Source organism: Carcharhinus amblyrhynchos, chromosome 15, assembly GCF_965287045.1.
Source record: "Carcharhinus amblyrhynchos chromosome 15, sCarAmb.v2.hapA, whole genome shotgun sequence".
Classification (NCBI taxonomy): domain Eukaryota; kingdom Metazoa; phylum Chordata; class Chondrichthyes; order Carcharhiniformes; family Carcharhinidae; genus Carcharhinus; species Carcharhinus amblyrhynchos.
In genome coordinates, this window is record NC_137338.1 from 16,785,212 (window position 1) to 16,806,598 (window position 21,387).

At 40.9% G+C, this 21,387-nt stretch overlaps 1 protein-coding gene across 1 annotated transcript in view; it reads left to right on the forward strand.

The window, feature by feature from the left end:
* The window catches only part of LOC145353515 (uncharacterized), a 117,644-nt gene that overhangs the window by 90,627 nt on the left and 5,630 nt on the right, over nt 1-21,387 (forward strand). Inside the window, exons 24-31 of the mRNA XM_080204324.1 lie at nt 907-1,102; nt 3,328-3,394; nt 10,376-10,452; nt 14,540-14,639; nt 15,933-16,000; nt 17,794-17,898; nt 18,911-19,001; nt 19,427-20,910. Of these exons, the coding sequence (XP_080060450.1) occupies nt 907-1,102; nt 3,328-3,394; nt 10,376-10,452; nt 14,540-14,639; nt 15,933-16,000; nt 17,794-17,898; nt 18,911-19,001; nt 19,427-20,910 (2,188 nt within the window). The remainder of the gene's footprint in view (nt 1-906; nt 1,103-3,327; nt 3,395-10,375; nt 10,453-14,539; nt 14,640-15,932; nt 16,001-17,793; nt 17,899-18,910; nt 19,002-19,426; nt 20,911-21,387) is intronic.

A 21,387-nucleotide genomic window follows, 5' to 3' on the forward strand; every position in this document is an offset into this window, starting at 1 on the left:
CCAGGTTTTGCAGTATCCTGTAAATTTCAATAAGATTCCCTACTCATCCTTCTAAACTCCAACAAGTACAGATGCAGAGTCCTCAACCGTTCCTCATATGACAAGCCCTTCATTCCAGGGATCATTCTTGTGAACTTCCTCTGGACCCTTTCCAAGGCCAGCACATCCTTCCTTAGATACAAGGCCCAAAACTGCTCACAATACTCCAAATGTCGTCTGACCAGAGCCTTACACAGCCTCAGAAGTTCATCCCTGCACTTGTGTTCTAGCCCTCTCGACATGAATACTACCATTGCGTTTGCCTTCCTAACTGCTGACCGAACCTGCATGTTAACCTTAAGAGAATCTTGAACAAGGGCTCCCAAGTCCCTTTGTGCTTCTGATTTCCTAAGCATTTCCCCACTTAGAAAATAGTCTATGCCTCCACTCCCTCCAAAGTGCATAACCTCACAATTTTCCACATCGTATTCCATCTGAGACCTCTTTGCCCACTCTCCTATCCAAGTCCCGCTCCTCGCTTCCTCAATACTACGTGTCCCTCTACGTATCTTTGAAATGTAAGCCGGCTTGTGACAGTAACAAAGTAAACTTACTCCCTTTCAAAAGAATAAAACCCATGACATTTCTACCTTCCCCCCTCCCCCAGTTATGAAGAAATCATACTTGACCCAGAAGATTAACTCTGGTGCTTCTCTCCACACGCGCTGCCAGAGCTGTCCAGCATTTTCTGCTTTGGTTTTGGATGGTAATGATGGGGATGTGCCGGCGTTGGACTGGGGTAAACACAGTAAAAAGTCTGACAACACCAGATTTTAGTCCAACCGATTTATTTGATAGTAAACTTACAAGCTTTCGACGTTTCCCTCTTCGTCAGGCGTTGTCAGACTTTTTACTTTGGATTGTAAGGCAGCAGTACGGTAATGCGCATGCGTGGCCAGGGTGCGTTCAGTTAGCCAATCGGCAGGCCGGTGTCCCGGGTTTGAATGAGCGGCGGTTGGAGCGCGAGGCCGGGCTGGCCGTTATGGCGGCGCGCGATCTGCTGCAGGGCCTCAAGCACAATAGCAACAGGTTCATGGAGACCATGGAGCGGATATTTGAGAAGGTAGTGAGGGGCCTGGTGCAAGCAAACGGGGCGGCGGAGCGTGTACCGGCGATCGGCAGGTGCCTGCTTGAATCAGTAAAAATTTTAGCTAAGGGCTGTGTTGAACGGGTCGTTTTTGGTACCGTTGCCTGGGAGGGGAAATCATAGAATCCCCTACAGTGCAGAAGGAGGCCATTCAGCCCATCGAGTCTGCCCACAATCCCACCTCGGCCTTTGTCCTCGTAACAGCCAGAGCTGACCCGGCTGTTTCCTTCACTTGGAAGGATGTGAAGGTTAAATGTACAATAGAGTTGCACTTTGGTAGAGTGGAATAGAACCTGTGGAGTGCAGAAGGAGGCCATTTGGCCTATTGAGTCTGCACTGACAGTCCCATGATATGGAGATGCTGGTGTTGGACTGGCTGTTGGACTTTAAGCTGGTGTTGTGAGACTTCTTTCTGACAATCCCACCCAGGCCCAATCTCTGTAACCCCACATATTTCTGCTGCTAATCCCCTGACACTAAGAGGCAATTTAGCATATGCAATGCACCTAATCCACACATTTTTGGACTGTAGGAAGAAACCACAGCAACCAGTGGAAACCCATGCAGACACAGGGAGAATGTGCAAGCTCCACACAGACAGTGACCCAAGCCTGGATCGAACCTGAGCCCCTGGTGCTATAAGGCAGCAGTGTTAATCACTGTGCTGCCCAAATCTACATTTCCTGTAAAGCAACCCTGCTGCCAATAGGAACAGTTTCTTCTTATTCATTCTAAAAATGCTTCACAATTTTGAACACTTATGTCAAGTTGCCCTTAACTTTTTCTGCTCTAATGAGAGCAACTCCAGTCATTGTAGTCTGAAGATTCTCATCCCTATTAGCATTCCAGTAAATATGCCCTACACTTTTGATCTCTAAGGGAAGCAGAGATGTAGTGTTACTGACAATAGATTAGTAATCCAGAAACCCAGAGTTCCTGGTTTAAATCCAACCACAGCAGACGGTAGAATTTGAATTCAATAAAAATCTGGAATTAGAAGTCTAATAATGCCCATGAGACCATTGTCGATTGTCATTAAAAAACCATCTGATTCATTAATGTCCTTTAGGGAACAAAATCTGCCACCCTTACCTGGTTGGCTGACATGTGACTCCAGACTCTCAGTAATGTGGCTGACTCTTAACTGGCCTCTGAAATGGCCTAAGAAGCCACTCAGTGCGAGAGCAATTAGGGATGGGCAACAAATGCTGGCACTTGCCAGTGATGCCCTCATCCCATGAAAAAATAAACCAAAAAAAGGCATCCTTCCATTGTTCCACAGAAAATGGCCTTGCAATAGCTGCAATATCAAAACTTGCTCTTAATGCGTCGTCTTTTATGTTATGCACATTATTGTTTTTTCAACAACTTCAAATTCAGCCAACTTGTCTTCTCGTAGCCTATCTGTGTGCTTGCCATACGTATCAATGTAGAATGATTCATAGTTTCTTTTAATGCTATGTTCTTTGGCAACCGTTACTGTCAGCAAGCAAATTAAGTATAGAGGCTTGCTTTGATTTAAAATAAATGTAGTAAGAAGTCTAAATGCCAGGTTAAAGACCAACAGGTTTATTTGGTAGCACAAATTTTTGGAGCGCTGCACTTTCATCAGGTGAGTGTCTGTGCCTGTGCTCACCCCAGTCCAATACCAGTATCTCCACATCATAAAATAACTCTTTCCATTTGCTTAAAAATACATGGCATTCTTTATTTACTTTTCATTCATGTGGTTTTTAATGTTTTTAAATTACAATCCTGCAGCTATCTGCATAGACAGAAATATAATTACTGAAAGATTTTCAGTTAGAAGTGATATGGACCTAAATTCCATGCCCAAGAGAAACTTGGCTTCTGTTTACAAAAATGACAGCAAAGCTGTGCCTGTATCTGTGCAGTGAGTTACACTGCACAGGTGCAGATGTTCTTCACTATCTTCACTATTAAGATCTCCTGAACCTTTAATGTTTTTAATGAAAACATTTAGTGTAACTTTAGAAATGCTCAACAAACCACATTGGCAACTTTACACGGGCCAGATGTGGCCCCCACCAACTAAAGCTAAAATATGTAGATTGCGATATGTGTTTATTGACAGGTATATTTATCATACATTTATCAAACGTAAAAAAAAGTACAGATTTTACATGTTGTTTAACCTAATTGAATAAGCAAATGAGTGAAATCTTTTTGGGTTTCTGTAGTATGGCCAACCATTTGAAGATGATCTTGTTGTTAATCTTGAGGATATGACTGTTGAAACTCTAACAGGTAAGACAAAATAACTTGGTACATAATATCTAAAATTTCTGCAAACTTGCAGGGCTTTTAATTTATTTTATGGTGGGATATGGGCATCATTGGCAGGGACAGCATTTATTATCTGTTACCCATTTGTAGGGTCCATTCATTCCTTAGGATAGACGGAGGTGGCACTGGCATTTATTGAACAGAACTTAAATCGTTATAAAAATGAATAAAAGAGAAAAGCTAGAGAGAGAGACAGAGCTCAAAACAGAACTCAAAAACAAAGCTGAACTGAACTACGAACATAGAGCTGAAACTACAATATACGTTATTTGTTATCTTTGTTATTGAAATTGTTTGGTACATGCTGTCTCTAACGTGGAGAAACAAGCCTCATAGCTGTTGTTTATGAAAAAACTTTGTGTGGCTGACTAAAAAGCCTGTTTTGCTGGCAAAAGCCTGTTTTGCTGGAGTGCCCCAGGGGTCAGTGCTGGGGCCTCAGCTATTTACCGTTTATATAGATGATCTGGAGGAGGGAACCGAGTGTATGGTGTCGAAATTTGCTGATGACACCAAGATTGGTGGAACAGCAAATTGTGCGGAGGGTGTGGAGAGTCTGCAGAAGGATCTAGATAGGCTGGGCGAATGGGCCAGGAACTGGCAAATGGGATTTAATGTTGGCAAATGTGAGGTTGTCCACTTTGGTAGGAATAATGGTAGGAAGGACTATTACTTACATGGCGAAAAACTGCAGCATGTTACGGTGCAGAGGGACCTCGGGGTCCTTGTGCATGAGTCGCAAAAACCCAGCCTGCAGGTGCAGCAGGTGGTCAGGAAGGCAAATGGGATGCTGGCCTTCATAGCGAGGGGGATTGAATATAAAAGTAGGGAGGTCTTGCTGCAGTTGTGTAGAGCACTGGTGAGGCCGCAGCTGGAGTACTGTGTGCAGTTTTGGTCGCCGCACTTACGCAAGGATATTTTGGCCTTGGAGGGAGTGCAGAGGAGGTTTACTAGGCTGATTCTGGAGTTGAGGGGGTTGAACTATGAGGAGAGGCTGAATAAACTAGGCTTGTACTCGTTAGAGTTTAGAAGAATGAGGGGAGATCTCATTGAGATGTATAAGATGATGAATGGGATGGATAGGATAGAGGTGGAGAGGCTCTTCCCACTCAAAGGACAGTAGGACTAGAGGGCACAGTCTCAAGATAAAGGGGGGGTGGTTTAGAACAGAGTTGAGGAGGAACTTCTTCACTCAAAGGGTGGTGAATCTCTGGAATTCTCTGCCCTTTGAAGTGGTGGAGGCTGCCTCGCTAAATATTTTTAAGACGCGGGTTGATAGGTTTTTGATAGGCAAGGGGATTAAGGGTTATGGGAAGAGGGCGGGAATGTGGAACTGAGCCATGACAGATCAGCCATGATCTTATTGAATGGCGGGGCAGGCTCGAGGGGCTAGATGGCCTACTCTTGCTCCTATTTCTTTTGTTCTTATGGCATTGTATTTCTCAAAAATTCAGTCAATTTCTAGCTAATCTAGCGTACCTTCTGAGTTTTAAAATGTAATCAAGTTAATTTTTTTAAGCTTAACAGAGTTAGTTACGTAGGCAGAAATATTTTAAAATTAAGTTTTGTATAAATGAAGCAAACCATAGTATCCCTTGCCATCCATCATTGCCCTTGAGCTGAGTGGCGTGCTAAGCTATTTTAGAGGGCAATTAAGTATCAACTGTATGTCTGTGGACTTGGAGTCACATGCCAGCTAGTCCAAGTAAAGATAAAGAAATAGCAAGGCATCTAGAAAAGAATGGTTTGATCGAGCAGACGCAGCACGGATTCGCTAAGGGGAAGTCGTGTTTGACGAATTTATTGGATTTCTATGAGAATGTGACTAGTGCGGTAGACAAAGGGGAACCGGTGGATGTGGTGTTTTTAGATTTCCAAAAGGCGTTTGATAAGGCGCCTCACAAAAGGTTGCTGCAGAAGGTTAGGATGCATGGAGTTGGGGTAAGGTGTTAGCGTGGATAGAGGATTGGCTGTCTAATAGGAAGCAGAGAGTTGGAATCAATAGGTGCCATTCTGGTTGGCAGTTGGTGACTAGTGGAGTGCCACAGGGGTCAGCGCTGGGGCCTCAACTGCTTACTATTTACATAGATGACCTGGAGGAGGGGGCTGAGTGTAGGGTGACGAAATTTGCTGATGACACGAAGGTGAATGGAGAAGCAAATTGCGTGGAGGGTGTAGAAAGTCTGCAGGGAGATCTGGATAGGCTGAGCGAGTGGGCAAGGACCTGGCAGATGGAGTATAATGTTAGCAAGTGTGAGGTTATCCACTTTGATAGAGATAATAGTAGGAGGGGTTATTATTTAAAAGGTGAAAAGCTGCAGCATGCTACGGTGCAGAGGGACCTGGGGGTCCTTGTGCACAAATGGCAAAAACCCAGTCTGCAGGTGCAGCAGGTGATCAAGAAGGCAAATAGAATGTTGGCCTTTATAGTGAGGGGGGTAGAATATAAAAGTAGAGAGGTCTTGCTGCAACTCTACAGGGTACTGGTGAGGCCGCAGCTGGAGTACTGTGTGCGGTTTTGGTCGCCGCACTTGCGGAAGGACATATTGGCCTTGGAGGGAGTGCAGAGAAGGTTCACTAGGCTGATACCGGAGATGAGGGGGTTAGCCGATGAAGAGAGACTAAATAGACTGGGTCTGTACTTGTTGGAATTTAGAAGGCTGAGGGGGGATCTTATAGAGACGTATAAGATAATGAAGGGGATAGATAGGGTAGAGGTAGAGAGATTCTTCCCATCTAGAAAGGCTAGCAGGACTAGAGGACACAGCCTCAAGATAAGGGGGGGGGTGCAGTTTAGATCAGAGTTGAGGAGGAACTTCTTCACCCAAAGGGTGGTGAATCTCTGGAATTCTCTGCCTGTTGAAGTGGTGGAGGCTACCTCGCTGAAAATATTTAAGTCATGGGTAGATAGGTTTCTGATAGACAGGGGAGTTAAGGATTATGGGGAGAAAGTGGGAAAGTGGAACTGATCCACTTCAGATCAGCCATGATCTTATTGAATGGTGGGGCAGGCTTGAAGGGCTAGATGGCCTACTCCTGCTCCTATTTCTTATGTTCTTTTAAAGGCCTTCCCTTTAAAAAAAAGTGAATAAACCAGGTTTTTACAACAATGAATAACAATTTTGAAATCACCAATACCAAGACTAACTTTCAAATCTAGATTTCATTAATTGAACTCAAGTTCCACCAGCTGCTGTGGTGAGATTAAATCCATGTCCTCAAAATATTATTAACTTGGCCATCTGGATTACTGGTTCAGTGGCATTGCCATGATGTCATATATTTACAAGTGAGGCCAGAGAGGTTTAAGAGATGGTAATGATAGGGAAACAAGGTTTTTATTTTGATCCTTAGGACAATCCTGATGTAGTGAACAGCTTTGATGGAATCGAACTGTAATATTTAATGTGGTTCAGTCAAATCCTAGTATTGGGTGGCTATACTAATTGCGTGCCAGATATGCATCAGTGCACTCCCATTGGTTTTGAGGGAACAAAGAAGGGTCCCATGGTCAAGAGGAGAAAGTAGAGAGGGTGACCATTAAAGTATTCTGGGTCAAGGCTTTAAAGGTGAAGATTTAGGATTAGTTGAGCAGATCAATGAGTGCGGAAGTCTTGTTGCAGGGGTACCAAAGATTAAACAGCTACGAGTTTAAAAGTAGAGCTGTAAACGACTGAGATAACAATGAGTGTATAATGCAAATGAGATGGATTGGACAAGGAGAGGTGCTCTAAGGCAATGTTTATCAAACTCATTTTTCCAGGATCCACTTTTGCCCATACCATGTTCACCTGCCTTTAATTGACAGGTGAGCGTGCTTGGTCCTCACAGTCTCCAATCAGGTTCACAGGATGAGCGGGCAACATGCATAGCAAGTGTAGAGTTCAGCTAATTCCTTTGTGCAGTCTTCTTTGTGAGAGTGGAACTACCCACTTTGTGCATGTAGGCCATCACGAAGGGCAAAAGCAACAGAGTGCATATTTTACTCAGCACTGAATACTCCTGAGAGTTGCTAATTCAGAATGATGACAACCTCATGGATTTGTGGCATGTTTTTAATGTGCTGTCACAGGTCGAATACAGCAACTCAATCTCCTCATTTGGAGTTAACTGGTAAGTTAATAACTGACTCTGGAATCTCAAAGGGATTTTTCACCCACCTCTTTTTTCAAAATCTGAAACCTCTCTTCTGGAAAGTAGTGACAAAAACTTATCAGTGCACCAAGATGCGACTGAATAAGGCTTGTCAGCATATTGATAGTTCCCTTATTAACACTGTTTTCTTTGATGTGCCATAGCAGTGTGTGGAGCATGGAGTGTTTTTGACTTTTAAGCACACTTGGCAAACTTTCAATAACTTTTGGATAGCACCTATTTGTTGCCAACGTTGAAAACAATCATCATTCTTTCCTTGCGATTTTAGGTTCAGTTCGTTTAGAATTAAAAAGATGCCTGCAAGGTGAGACAGAGTTAGCACCAACTTTCATCACCAAACAAATAAGCCAGAGGGGATGATTTCTCAAATAAGAAAGCATGATTTCATCCCTCAATTCATAAACTCTATCAAACAGCCAATGTACGTCTGTGTTTGTGTGCTTTGCTTCCATTTTGGAACACAGACTTGAAAAGCCTGATACTGCATTTAATGAAATTCATGACTTTCACAGTTCAACACACTTCAAGATCAGAATTCCTTTTGATGCCAGTGTCTCATGGTGAATAGGCAGTGATTCCAGACAATGGCTTGACCAGCTGCTTCCTTAATCCTTATTATTATTATTCCACTGTTTTTCCCAGTCATGTTGGCTGCTCCATCGCTAGTTAACCTGCAGTTAACCCAGTTGATCCGGCAGTTTCCAACCATGTAACTGTTCAAAGATCTGTGAGCCAGTCATGTTAGTTGGTAACGTCATGCAGCACGGCATATGCTTAAAAAAAATCATTGTGCCAAACATATCTAACGTAAACTAGCAAGGTTTTGTAACCTGTAACAAATGAACGTCTGTGCTTTAATCTGCATTAAGAACTCCCATGCCAACTTTAAATGAGAAATAAGCTGTACTTATAAATTCTCAACAATTTCACTTATTTGACGGGCCACTGTGTTATCACTAAGTAGGATTCATTTCAATTTCTCAGCTGACCATATCTAGGACCGTGCAAGTCATGTCTAATGATGAAAGGAAAATTAATCTCTGCAAAAGTATTGGGTATTTTCAGCTATATAGTAAGCTGCCATAAATGTGTTTTGTCATTCAATGTTCAATTTCTGCTGAGGACTTAAGCAGATAATTTCATTTCTTCTGCACCCTCTGAAAAAAATCTAAAGGATTGTTCTCAATTGGCATGTTTTGTTTTCAGATGCCTTTGCAGATTTGAGGGTTTTAAACTCTCATTTGCCGGTATTTCCCCACATATAACATACACAGGCTTTGCATCTTGATTTGTGTTGGCAAAACCATACCTCAAGAAATCATCTTTATACTGCTTTATTCCTAATAATAGTTTCTTCTGTTCTCCGGAGGCCCTGGCACTCTGTACAGAGCTAACAGTAACACAGCTTTGTTGTTTCGTGGACTCCCAGAGCAGCTCTGTCCAGCAGATTCCAGTGTGAAAGTGTGGCCAGTAGGTGCACTGCTTATTAGTGTCTCTGATTATCTCTTTGCCAAAAAATGATCCATGTCCACAGTCCTCTCTATCTCGCAAGTGAAAGAAGATTGCATCCAAGTGAATTTGCACTGAAAGCATGTACCTACAGTCTTTGCAGCACCAGGTATATGTGCAGGGAGTGCTGACCTGCTCAACTTTGCCTCTTATGGTCAAAGACTACTATTATGTTTATTTCAACCCTTGATGCACAGAAATCGGCTTCTCCAGCTGGAAGATGTTACAAAATTTCTTCTACTTGAGATGGTCTCAGTGCTTCACTCTTTTCATCCCGTGTATGGCTTATAAACTTACTTTCCAAAAATAGAGACGGTGAAGTTCAGTATGCAGTTGTTGGTACCTAATTCAAGTGACCTTTGGGGAACACCGAGACCCTTTTTACACCCACCCACGTGTTGTGGCCCCCACTTAAAAAAGTATGGTTTCCTAAGGAGGAGAAGCTTCTAGGGGATTAAGAGGAAAGAGCAAACTGAGGGTCTGACATCCAGAATAGAAGTTTCATTAGAACAAGTAGGTGAAAGTCTCATCAGACATTGTGACTTATGCTAAATTTTCAAATCAAAGCTAGGAAGTCAACACAACCTTCCACGATTTGGATACCTCTGACAATAGCCTTGTTTAATCACTAACAAATATGAGAAAGAAATTTGTTGTTCCATTGACAAGAGTTAAAATGGGTTGTGACAGGTGGGATGAAATGAATGAAAAGGAGATTAACCAGTTTAGATTCAATTGGGCAAGTTGAACTGGAAGATTGGTGAAGGAGGAGGATGGAGTTAATGTTTCAAGTCCATGCGGCGCTATGGACTTTAACCCAATTTCACTCTTGTTCCAGATGCTGCCAGACCTGCTGAGTTTATTCAGGATTTTCTGTTTTTCAGAATTCCGGTACCAGGAGTTTTTTTTTAAATAGTAAACCTCTAATTTGGGTGTATCTTTCTGTAGTTTTTAAATGAAGCAACTTTTTGCATGGTGACAAAAGAGTTAAGTGGAATGTTAATTCCTCTGGCGAAAGTACTTGATTTCTATTGCGGCCCTTTCTCTGGAAAGGGTGAACGATTTACTATAGAGGCTGATATAGAATTTAGTTAGGGTAGACCAATCAATTCTAACCTGTATAGGTCTGTCTGTTTTAAGAAAATCTGAAATGGTTTGCTTAGTTTCAATTCATTGTCCTAAAACAATATTTGGGAACGTTTAAGGTGATTTGAGTATTTTATTTTCATATTTCTAGAGTGAAAGATTCAGTGACATTTATAAATGCTCTCATCTTTTTAGGTCCTGTTGCATGGTGTCCCATTGACTGTAAGCCTTGTGTCCTGAGAAAGCATACCAGAAATAACCCTAAGAAAAAGGTACATATGAAATAATGTATCTACATTTTTTGTTGCTTCTCAGTTGATTTACTGGTATTATGATGTACTAATGTTGGCTTGAATTTCAACTGATGGTTGATTGAATATAAAAGTAGGGAGGTCTTGCTGCAGCTGTATAGGGCATTGGTGAGGCCGCAGCTGGAGTACTGTGTGCAGTTTTGGGTGCCGCACCTGCGCAAGGATATTTTGGCCTTGGAGGGAGTGCAGAGGAGGTTTACTAGGCTGATACCGGAGTTGAGGGGGTTGAGCTATGAGGAGAGGCTGAATAAACTAGGCTTGTACTCGTTAGAGTTTAGAAGAATGAGGGGAGATCTCATTGAGACGTATAAGATGATGAATGGGATGGATAGGATAGAGGTGGAGAGACTCTTCCCGCTCAAAAAAGACAGTAGGACTAGGGGGCACAGCCTCAAGATAAAGGGGAGGTGGTTTAGAACGGAGTTGAGGAGGAACTTCTTCACTCAAAGGGTGGTGAATCTCTGGAATTCTCTGCCCGTTGAAGTGGTGGAGGCTGCCTCGCTAAATATTTTTAAGAAGCGGGTTGATGGGTTCTTGATAAGAGAGGGGATTAAGGGTTATGGGGAGAGGGCGGGAAAGTGGAACTGAGCCACGACAGATCAGCCATGATCTTATTGAATGGCGGGGCAGGCTCGAAGGGCTAGATGGCCTACTCCTGCTCCTATTTCTTATGTTCTTATGACTTTGGGTATACTCTATATAGAGACAAGACATAATTATTTCAAAAATTGGCACTACTTGGAATTAGGTTTTGTGCGTAATGTCTGTGCTGTGGTGCCTTAGACAGATTGGGTCACCTTGTTTTTGATCAGTTGCTACACTTTTTATTATCCTTCTGTATACTTCTGTTATCTGCTTGAGTTATCCTGGGTATGAGGTCTAGCCACTTTGGGTGATTTTGCCTCAAAGCCTGTAGTGCTCTAAAAAAAATTCACAGAAAGCATGGACTTTTTAAAAAGTTAGGTACAGCTGAACAGAACCATAAGAACATGAGAGCTAGGAACAGGAGTAGACAATCTGGCTCTTCAAGCCTGCTGTGCTGATCTTGCATGGCTCATGTGCTGATCAGCCTGCATGGCTGACCTTTTTGTGGACCCAGTTCCACTTGCCCACCTGCTCAGCGTAACCCTTAATTCCTTTACTGTTCAAAAATCTATTTATCTATCTTTGCCATAAAAACATTCAACAAGGTAGCCTCAACTACTTTACTGGGCAGGGAATTCCACAGATTCACAAACCTTTGTGTGAAGAAGTTCCTCCTCAACTCGGTCCTAAGCCTGCTTCCCCCATATTTTGAGGCTATGTCCCTTGTTCCAGCTTCACCAGCCATTGCGAACAACCTCCCTGCTTCTTTCTCGTCTATTCCCTTCATAATTTTATATGTTTTGACAATCCTTCCCCCAGCTCATTCTTCTAAATTCTGTAGTCCCAGTCTACTCAGTCTCTCCTGATAAGCCAACCCATTCAATTCTAGAATCAACCTAGTGAATCTCCTCTGCACCCCCTCCAGTGTCAGTACATCCTTTCTCAAGTAGAGACCAAAACTTTACACAGTACTCCAGGTACAGCCTCATCACCTTATACAGATGCAACATAACTTCCTTGTTTTTAAACTCCATTCCTCTAGCAATGAAGGACAGAATTCCATTTGCCTTCTTAATTACCTGCTACACCTGCAAACTAACGTTTTGCAGTTCATGCAGAAGTACACTCAGGTCCCTCTGCACAGAAGCATGCTGCAATTTTTTTACCACTTAAAGGTCTATTTTGCTGTTGTTCCTGTCAGGATCGGTGACCTCACCTTTACCAACCTTGTACTCCATCTGCCAGACCCTTGATCCCTCACTTAAACTATCTATATCCCTATACAGACTGTGTCCTCTGCACACGTTGCTCTACTACTCATCTTGATGTCACCTGTGAATTTTGGCACTCTACACTTGGTCCCCAACTCCAAATCATCTATGTAAATTGTAAACAGTTGCGGTCCCAACACTGGTCACTGAAGCACACTGCTAGCAACTGATCACCATCCAGAAAAACACCCATTTATCCCCACTTTTTGTTTTCTGTCAGTTAACCAATCCTCTATCCACGCTAATACATTACTGTAACACTATGCACTTTTATCTTACGGAGCAGTCTTTTGTGTGGCAGCTTGTCAAATGCCTTCTACAAATCCAGACATACCACATCACCGGTTCCCCATTGTCCATCATGCTCGTAATGTCCTCAAAGAATTCCAATAAATTATTTAAACGTGACTTGCCTTTCACGAATCCATGATGCATCTGCTCAATGGGATAATTTCTATCCCAGTGTCTTGCTATTTCTGCGATGATAAATTCAAGCATTTTCCCCACTAAAGAAGTTAAGCTAATCGGCCTGTAGTTTTGATTACTGCCTTTTGGCTAACTCCTTTTGTAAACAGTGGTGTCATATTTGCTATTTTCCAATCTGTCGGAACCGCCCCAGAGTCAAGTGAATTTTGGTAAATTACAAGTTCATTTGCTATTTCGCCCGCCATCTCATTTAGTACCCTTGAATGTATTCTGTCACAGCCAGGAGACTTGTCTACCTTTAGACCCATTAGCTTGCCCAGCAGTACGTTTTTAGTAGTGATTGTTTCTAGGTCCTCACCTGCGATAGCCCCCTTGTCATCAATTTTCACTACCTCTTTTTAGTGATAATTATTCTCTAAAGGACCAATGTTTATTTTAGCCACTCTTTTTTGTCTTATATATTTATAGAAACTTTTGCTATTCTGCTAACTTTACTTTTCATTGATATATATTTTTGCTGAGCTCTGTGAAAAATCGCTTTGAAAGTCCTCCAATGTTCGTAAATTGTGCCACCCATAAAGTGTTTGCTCCCAGTCTACCTTAGCCAACTCCCTCATCCCATTGTACTCTATTAAGCACAATGCACTGGTATTGGATTTTAGCTTCTCGCCCTCCACCTCCCTAATAGGTTGCATTACATATTGTTTGAGGAAACTATTATGGATACATTCTCCTCCTCCAAGTTGCCTTTACCAACCTGGTTTGGTCAATCGACATGTTGATTGAAATCCCCCATGATAATTGCCGTACCATTTTTATATGCATCAGTTATTTTTTTGTTTATTATCTGCCCTACTGTGATATTATTTGGTGGCCTATGCCCATCAATGATTTTTTTTCTTACTATTTCTGATTTCCACCCAAATGGATTCGACCTTTTTCTCCATAGAATTTTTTCATCTCAATACCACCCTGATGGCATCTTTAAATATCAGAGTTACACCACCTCCCTCACCTTTCTGTCTGTTCTTCAGAATAATCTGATACCCCTGGATAATCGTGACCACCCTGCAACCATGTCTCTTTAATGGCCATCACATCATATTCCTTTGTCATGATTTGTGTTGTCAACTCATTTACCTTGATTCGAATGCAACGCGCAGTTAGGTTAAGTGTACTTGTGCTAGTTTTTATTCCTTTTTGAATCCTAACATTTCCTAAGTGCGCCTTCCTTTTAGCTTTTCTCATAATTTTCCGTGTAGTTGAACCCTCCTCCCCACATGCTAACTTGCTGCTTTGCTTCCCGTTAACCATTATACTTTCCATAGTTTTTCCCTACCCTTGCCCCCCCAATTGCCAGTTTAATGTTCTTATGACCAACCTATTTATCCTTTCCACTAGAAACTTGTCCCAGATCAGTTCAGGTGAAGACCATCCTGTTCCAATATGGATGCCAATGCCACACGAAATGGATCTCCTCTTTCCCGCACCACTCCTTTAGCCATGTGTTTACTTGTTGAATTTTCTCATCCCTATATACCCCATCACATGTGGCTTGGGCAGTGATCCAGAGGTTATAATCCTTGAGGACCTGTTCTTTATTTTAGCTCCTAGTACCTAATAATCCCCAAACAGCTCCTCTTTCCTAGTCTTGCCTATGGTGTTTGTCCCAATGTGGACCACAACAACTAGATCCTCCCCTTTCCAGAAGAAAAAAGGAACCAGAAGAAAACTATTGATTTTTTTTGTCCTTGTGTATATTTCAGTATGGAAAATTATATGAACCCGATGAAAGCAAAGAACACGAGAAAAAGCTGTATGAACCTGATGAAAGCCAGGAGAACCTGATGACCACTAAGTTATCAAGTAAGGCAAAGTGTTCTTCCTATTACTTCCAAAGTTAAACTATGAAATTGTGTTTATGAGGAGAAACATTTTACAAACGACGTATCATATTTCCTTAAGTTATAATTTAAAACTTTAGTGGGAACACCTGTACCACTGCTTCACTCTCATCAAAAGACATAAATTGGAATATTTTCATGGATCAGAGATGACAACTTCCTGGCTAATCTTCTCTGTACCGTTCTCCAAGATGGGATTATCTAGTCAGCTTGGATCTTTTTTCTTTCTCTTGTGGGGACCATGAATTGGATTTATCTGGATTTAGAATTAGATTTTTGGAAAAAGCAAGGAATGCATTTGGGTTTAGACAAAATACTGCAGATGCTGAAATCTGAAACAAAAGCAGAAAATGCTGGAAAAACGCAGCAGATCTAACAGCTTCTGTGGGGAGAGAATATGGATTTTGGTTTGCCTGGTCCATTAGCATTGAGCATTGGCTATGTAACTTTAAAGATAGAGTTTTTAAAAAATTATTTAAATGACATCACTGCCCAATGTCCCTCTACTATAGTTGTGTTCAGTCTCTTTTTAATTTCCTGCTCCCGTGCACACAACCTAGTGACTCTTAATTTAGTGATTATCTGCAAACTTATATATAGAAGACAATTCCTCCATCAAATTTATTAGTATACATGAATCACTGGCAAATACTGATTGTTGCAACCTGCCAATCGGAATGTTTCCTTTATGCTTATTCCATTTCCTATTCCCTAACCAAGTGCTGATCCATGTGGCAGGATTTCCTCCAATTCTGTGCACTTCCATTTTCACTAATAATGTCTTGTATTGAATCTAATCAAATGAGTTCTGAAACACTATTAGATAATATTTATGGACAGTCCCTTGTCCTCAGTACTGGTGACTTCGCAAATAATCAAAGTGACCAGACAAAATTAACCTTCCAAAATTCATGCTGACTCTCAACTCCACAAATAGTGACCAGTTACTCTGTCCATGATGGATTCCAGTAACTTTCCAAAATGTGAAATGTAATGTAACGTAAATTCCGTAGTCACTTTGGTTGAGAGTCCAATCATTTTGTCTGTTTAAAAGCCTAATTAATGTTTCCAGCTGATGGATTAAAATTGTTATTTGGCATAAAGCCCATCTGCATGACAAGCCCAACAAAGATTGTGAAGTATGGCCCACTGGTGAGGGAATAACCAAGTAGAAATATGGCAGGAGTTGTATACATCAAAGTTATAATATCTTGTATGTTTTAAAGTGATCTTGAGTATTTTTTTTTAATAAAAGGTCAAGCAGATCAGACTTCCGATAGTGAAATTTTGAAAGATGGAAAGTGCACTGGAAGTGTATCCAAGGTACAGTGTGATGTTTGTGGTATAAAGGTGTATAAATTAAACTGCTTTCAAATGTTATGCGGACCACGTGCATAATAACATCAGTGCTCTGAAGTAGGTTTCAAGCATTGAAAAGCGAATCAGCCAGTTGACTAATCTTTTCCCCCCTGCCTATGACATAAATTTTCTATTATTATAAAACTTGGCTTCTCAAGCAGCATATTGATGTTGTTTGAAGAATTAACAGCCAAGATATTGGGGAGAATCTCATGGCCTTTCAATTAGTGCACGAGATCTACATCCAAGGCAACAAACAAAGTATCAGTTTGAAGTTTAATCCAAAAGATAACATTGCCTATAATGCAGGGTCCATGCCATACAGATTAAAATATCAATCCAATGAGTTCACAGTACCCATACTCAACAAGACCTTGACAACATTCAGACTTGGGTTGATATATGGTACAAATGTTATTTGCCACACAAGTGCCAGGCAATTACCATCTCCAAAGAAAGAACCTAGCAATTTTCCTGGAGTGGCATTCCCATTCTTGAATCCCCGCAATCAACACCTTAGAGGTTCCCATTGACCAGAAACTGAACTGCACTAGCCATATAAATACTGTGGTTACAAGAATGTCACAATCTGGGTATTACGCGGCTAGTAATTTGTCCACTGACTCCCCAAAGCCTGTGCACCATCTACAAGGCACAAGTCAGGAGTATGATGGAATACTCTCCACTTGCCTGGATGAGGGCAGGCCCAACATCATTAAAAAAGCTCAATACCACCCAGGGCTAAGAATTTCACTTCATTGAGATCCCGACCGTTTCTTTAAACGTGCACTCCCTCCACCACTGCACAGTGGCACAATCCACAAGATACACTACAAGAACTCACCAAAACACCTTCAATGGCACTTTTCAAACCTGCCCACTCTACCACCTAGAAGGACAAGGGCAGCCAATGCATGGGAACACCTGCACCTGCAAGTTCTCCTTCAAATCGCACATCATCCTGACTGAGAACTATATTGCAGTTTATTCACCGATGCAGTATCAAAATCCTGGAACTCCCTCCACCTAACAACACTGTGGGTGTGATTAAACAGGATTATCGCAGTTCAAAAATGTTGCTCTCTGCCACTTTCTCGAACAATTAAGGATGGTAGCAAATGCTGGCATAACCACCGGTATCACCTCATCCTCCCCCTCTCTCTCTCTTTCCCTCTCTCCCTCCCTGCGCTCCCCCACCCCGCCCCCAATCCTGCAATAGAAATAAATCTTCAGAGGAGACTGATCCCATGAAAGTGGGTGACACCTATTGATATCCCATTCATATTCAAATTTGATAACAATCTTTATATACCAGCTTTTATTCTACTGGCTTATATAATGCAGTTGGCAAATAGAAATGGACTGATTAGATGTGAGGAGAAACTTTGTGCATTTGCCTGCTAGTTCAGTGAATAACTATGGTTTATTCTTGCAAAATAGACTAATAATTCCCAATTTTGATCAATGCTGGCTATACTTGGTGAAGATGGAATAATTAGGATTTTTTAGAATTGTATAACTTGTGCATTTGTGTAATTTTAATGTTGACAGCTGTTGTACAAATATTTGCCTAAACCAAAGCAGTGTCTTGTGCAGTACTCCATCAAAATCTCTCTATCTTTCTGCAATTGTTTTGCTGTGGCATTTTTGACTATGTTCGGTGGAAATATTTTGGATTGGGTGAAATTTTAGCCCTTTTGCATACTCCACAAGAATAACATGTAATACAATTGTCTGTTGTTTTTTAACCTATTAAGTCACAAACCAGCATCACCATGGGAGATATGAATGTGGGAGATAAATATAAGGTAGATGTTGACATACTGGCTACTGGCAATGGTAATCTTGGAAAGCAAGTCTTGGTGAGTATTGCATTTGCATGTATATTAAAATAACAATATTTACATGATTTGGGAAGTGATGGGCATTTTTGAAATGAATGATACTTATGCAAATAGAAAAGCTGAAAGTAACATTTAAAATTTGATTACAAATCTACAGAATATTGCCAATAAATCTGATTTAATTTTATGAATTAAACTTGTCTCAACATTAGGATGTTTAATCTCACTAATGCTGTAACAAAATCTTCAAACTTGATATTTGGCTTCAAGGGTCACTAGTGATGCATTCATATTTTATAACCCATTATGATCTTAACTATTTTATCAGAATCATAGAACTCCAGAACACACAGTCTATTATAGCTCACTTTGTCTGTGTTGCCCATTTTGAGAGCTGCCCATTGTGTTTTTAAAGCAGATGTCGAAAGATTGTTGATAAATTAGGGGTGAAAGGTTATCAGGAATAAGTGGGAGGTTACAATAGGGTCAACCAGGATCTTATTGAATGGAGGAGCAGGCTTAAGAGGCCAAGTGGCCTAGTCCTGGTTTACATGTTCGTACGAATAAAGGGGGCTGGAAGCTGATTCGATAGAGCAAAACCTGAGAAGAGAAAATATTGTAGAGATTATGGGAAAATAACTGGTGGGACATGGCTTTCTCTTTGTAAAAGGCAGCACAGACTTAATGGGCCAACTGGCCAGTCCTGTGTAATAGCATTCTATAGCCATGCTGCCATGGAAAGGGATCATTAAGAAATCTGTTTCTGTTTTGTAAGCATTAAAATTTTGAGGGGAGAATTGCTGCATGTTATTTGCATATATCCTAATATTTTTACTAGTTTTAAAACAATATTGACAATGAGTCCACCACAAAAGTATGTCAAGGGGATTATTTTACCAAGAGACACTTCTTATGACTTATACTGTTCGGATAGCTGGATCAAGGCATTATTATTGGTTGGTCTAATATGCCGTGGTGTGAATGATTGAAACAGTTTTTTCTGTCTTAACCTTTGAATGTCTTTTTGAAGGTGGAATGTGTTGGGAGGACCAAAGATAAACCAATGATCATGTTTACCCATATGTGGAAGGCAAAAGTTGGATTGTCACATGTAGATCCTGGTATGTTTATGTTGTAGTTGTATCAATGCTGCCTAAAATTCTGTGACCGCACAAGTTTTGGTTTTGATTAATCATTTTCATTGTAACACATGCAGCTTAATCCTAAAACCTTTTATGGGGGGAGAGGGCAGTAAATGCTGGCCCAGCCAGCAATGTTCATGCCCCATAAAATTAATAAAGAAGAAAAGCAGTCAATCTAAAATCATGTACGGTTGAAATTTCTGGCCGTTTTAAAGTACTATCAAATCACTAATGAAATTTAAATACTATTCGTGTAACTTAGCAGGTAACTCTCTTGTTTTGTCTGTGAAGATTTTTATATCTATGGCGGCTTCTCATCAATATTTGTTGGTTCCTGATAGAGCCAAATGTTGCTTGTGTTTATTTTGATGTTTCATGTATGTGATTTCTTTATCTTTTACAAGATCGCAATGATGACTTGCAGGCAACAATTTCTGGAGAATTAAATCATTCATCAAGACCTGAACGTGATGAAGATAATTCAAATTTCATTTCTTCTATATGCTATGATCAGTCTTCGGTGAAACCACTTTGTGAACATGATGGCAAAGAACTTTCTTATACAATTGGGTTTGAAAAAAATACAAGCAATGCTTTGGATTTGGCAGAAACTATATCCACTTGTGTCAATGAAGATTCCAGAGAAAGTCATGATGATACTTCATCTGGTTTAAGTGATACAACCCTTATCGATATCTACCCGAGTATGCTAGCTTCAATGAGTAAATTGCTTGACCGTGGCTACAAGACAAAGGTTGCCTCAAGATTAATAAAACATTATCGACATCTCCAGTTGAATGCATGTAAATCAAAACTAAATACAACTCAAGATGGATTAAGAATGAAGGCCAAGATGGATGCCCAAACGTTAAAGAAGGTGGAGGGCCATCCTATTATTGAATTAAAGGCGTGTTCTGGAATCAAACATGTGAATAGAACAATTTCTCCTCTGAAGAGATACAAAACCGCAGAATCTAATCTTGACACATGTTTGCCCGTGACTGCTGCTGAAGGTTCTATGGCTGCACAGCAAACAAATTTCAAATTGTTTGAAATTGAAACTTCTGAGTTTAGAAATTCAGACAATGATGCAAATTACTCCCAGCCACGAGTAAACCTTTCCAACCCAAAAAGTTCAGTACCAGTTACAAATTGCTGCAGCATGAAGAAAACTTTACTTCCTATAGTTGTTTCTTTGAATGGACCATCTTTGCCCCAGCTGGATACTGTGACCAGTTTCAGATGTTTCCATACAAAACCTAATATGGCAAAAGCACAATCGCCATGCTCAGAATTTGTTCCTAACCATTCACCAAAGAAAAAATTATCTCCACTGAACAATAATACAATGACTAAAGAGGATTCTGCAGTAGCAAATTTCTGCAGATCACCATTTAGAATGTTTTTGTGCTCGAGTAATGTTTCCCACACTGGCCAAAGAAGTAAACGGAGGCATTCATTTTCCTCTACGAGTTCTGTTCCATCCATGTTCCCTTCTATGAGGAGCCCAATTAGCACTCAAGTAAAAGAAATGGATGCATTTGAATCCATATATAATAACTTGGTTCATAATTCATTCTCCCTTTCAACTACTGTGAAGCTTCCCAATATATTGAATGTCAGTTCTGTCTCTGGTAGAACTATTACATCAGTGACATCTGTTCCAAACTCGCCTTCCCATCAATCAAGGAAGCGAGCTGCTTGTATTGACCAGTTGAGGGAAACTTCACGATTACCATTAAAGAGGTTCTGCTCCTTTCTGGTATCATCTCGTTCAAATCAAAGTAATCAGGAAATGGTGCTGCTGAATACTGTGTTAAAAGATCAGAATTACCGCTCTGCACAAATGAGTCGCTTTTATTCCCCAAGATGCCAGCGGTCCAGAGAGGTGAGATGCTAATTGTTTTTAAACTCACATTGCTTAAGTTTTTAAAGTTTAATTTTACTTATTAGTGTCACATAGGCTTACGTTAATACTACAATGAAAATCCCCTAGTTGCCACACTCCGGCGCCTGTTCAGGTACACTGAGGGAGAATTTGGCATTGCCAGTGCACCTAACCAGCATGCCTTACAAACTGTAGGGGGAAACTGAAGCACCTGGAGGAAACCCATGCATACACAGGGAGAACGTGCAGACTCCACACAGACAGTGACCCAGACTGGGAATTGAACACTACCTGGTTCTGTGAGACAGCTGTGCTAACCACTGAGCCACCATGCACCTACGTTCATACTAATGAGTGTTAGGATTTTAATAATAGCATGATGATGGATATTTGAAACTTCCATACTGTGCTCAGAAGGAGCATCAATAAAGAATTAATAGTGGGGTTATAGATTTTTGTTGTTACAACATTGGGTTG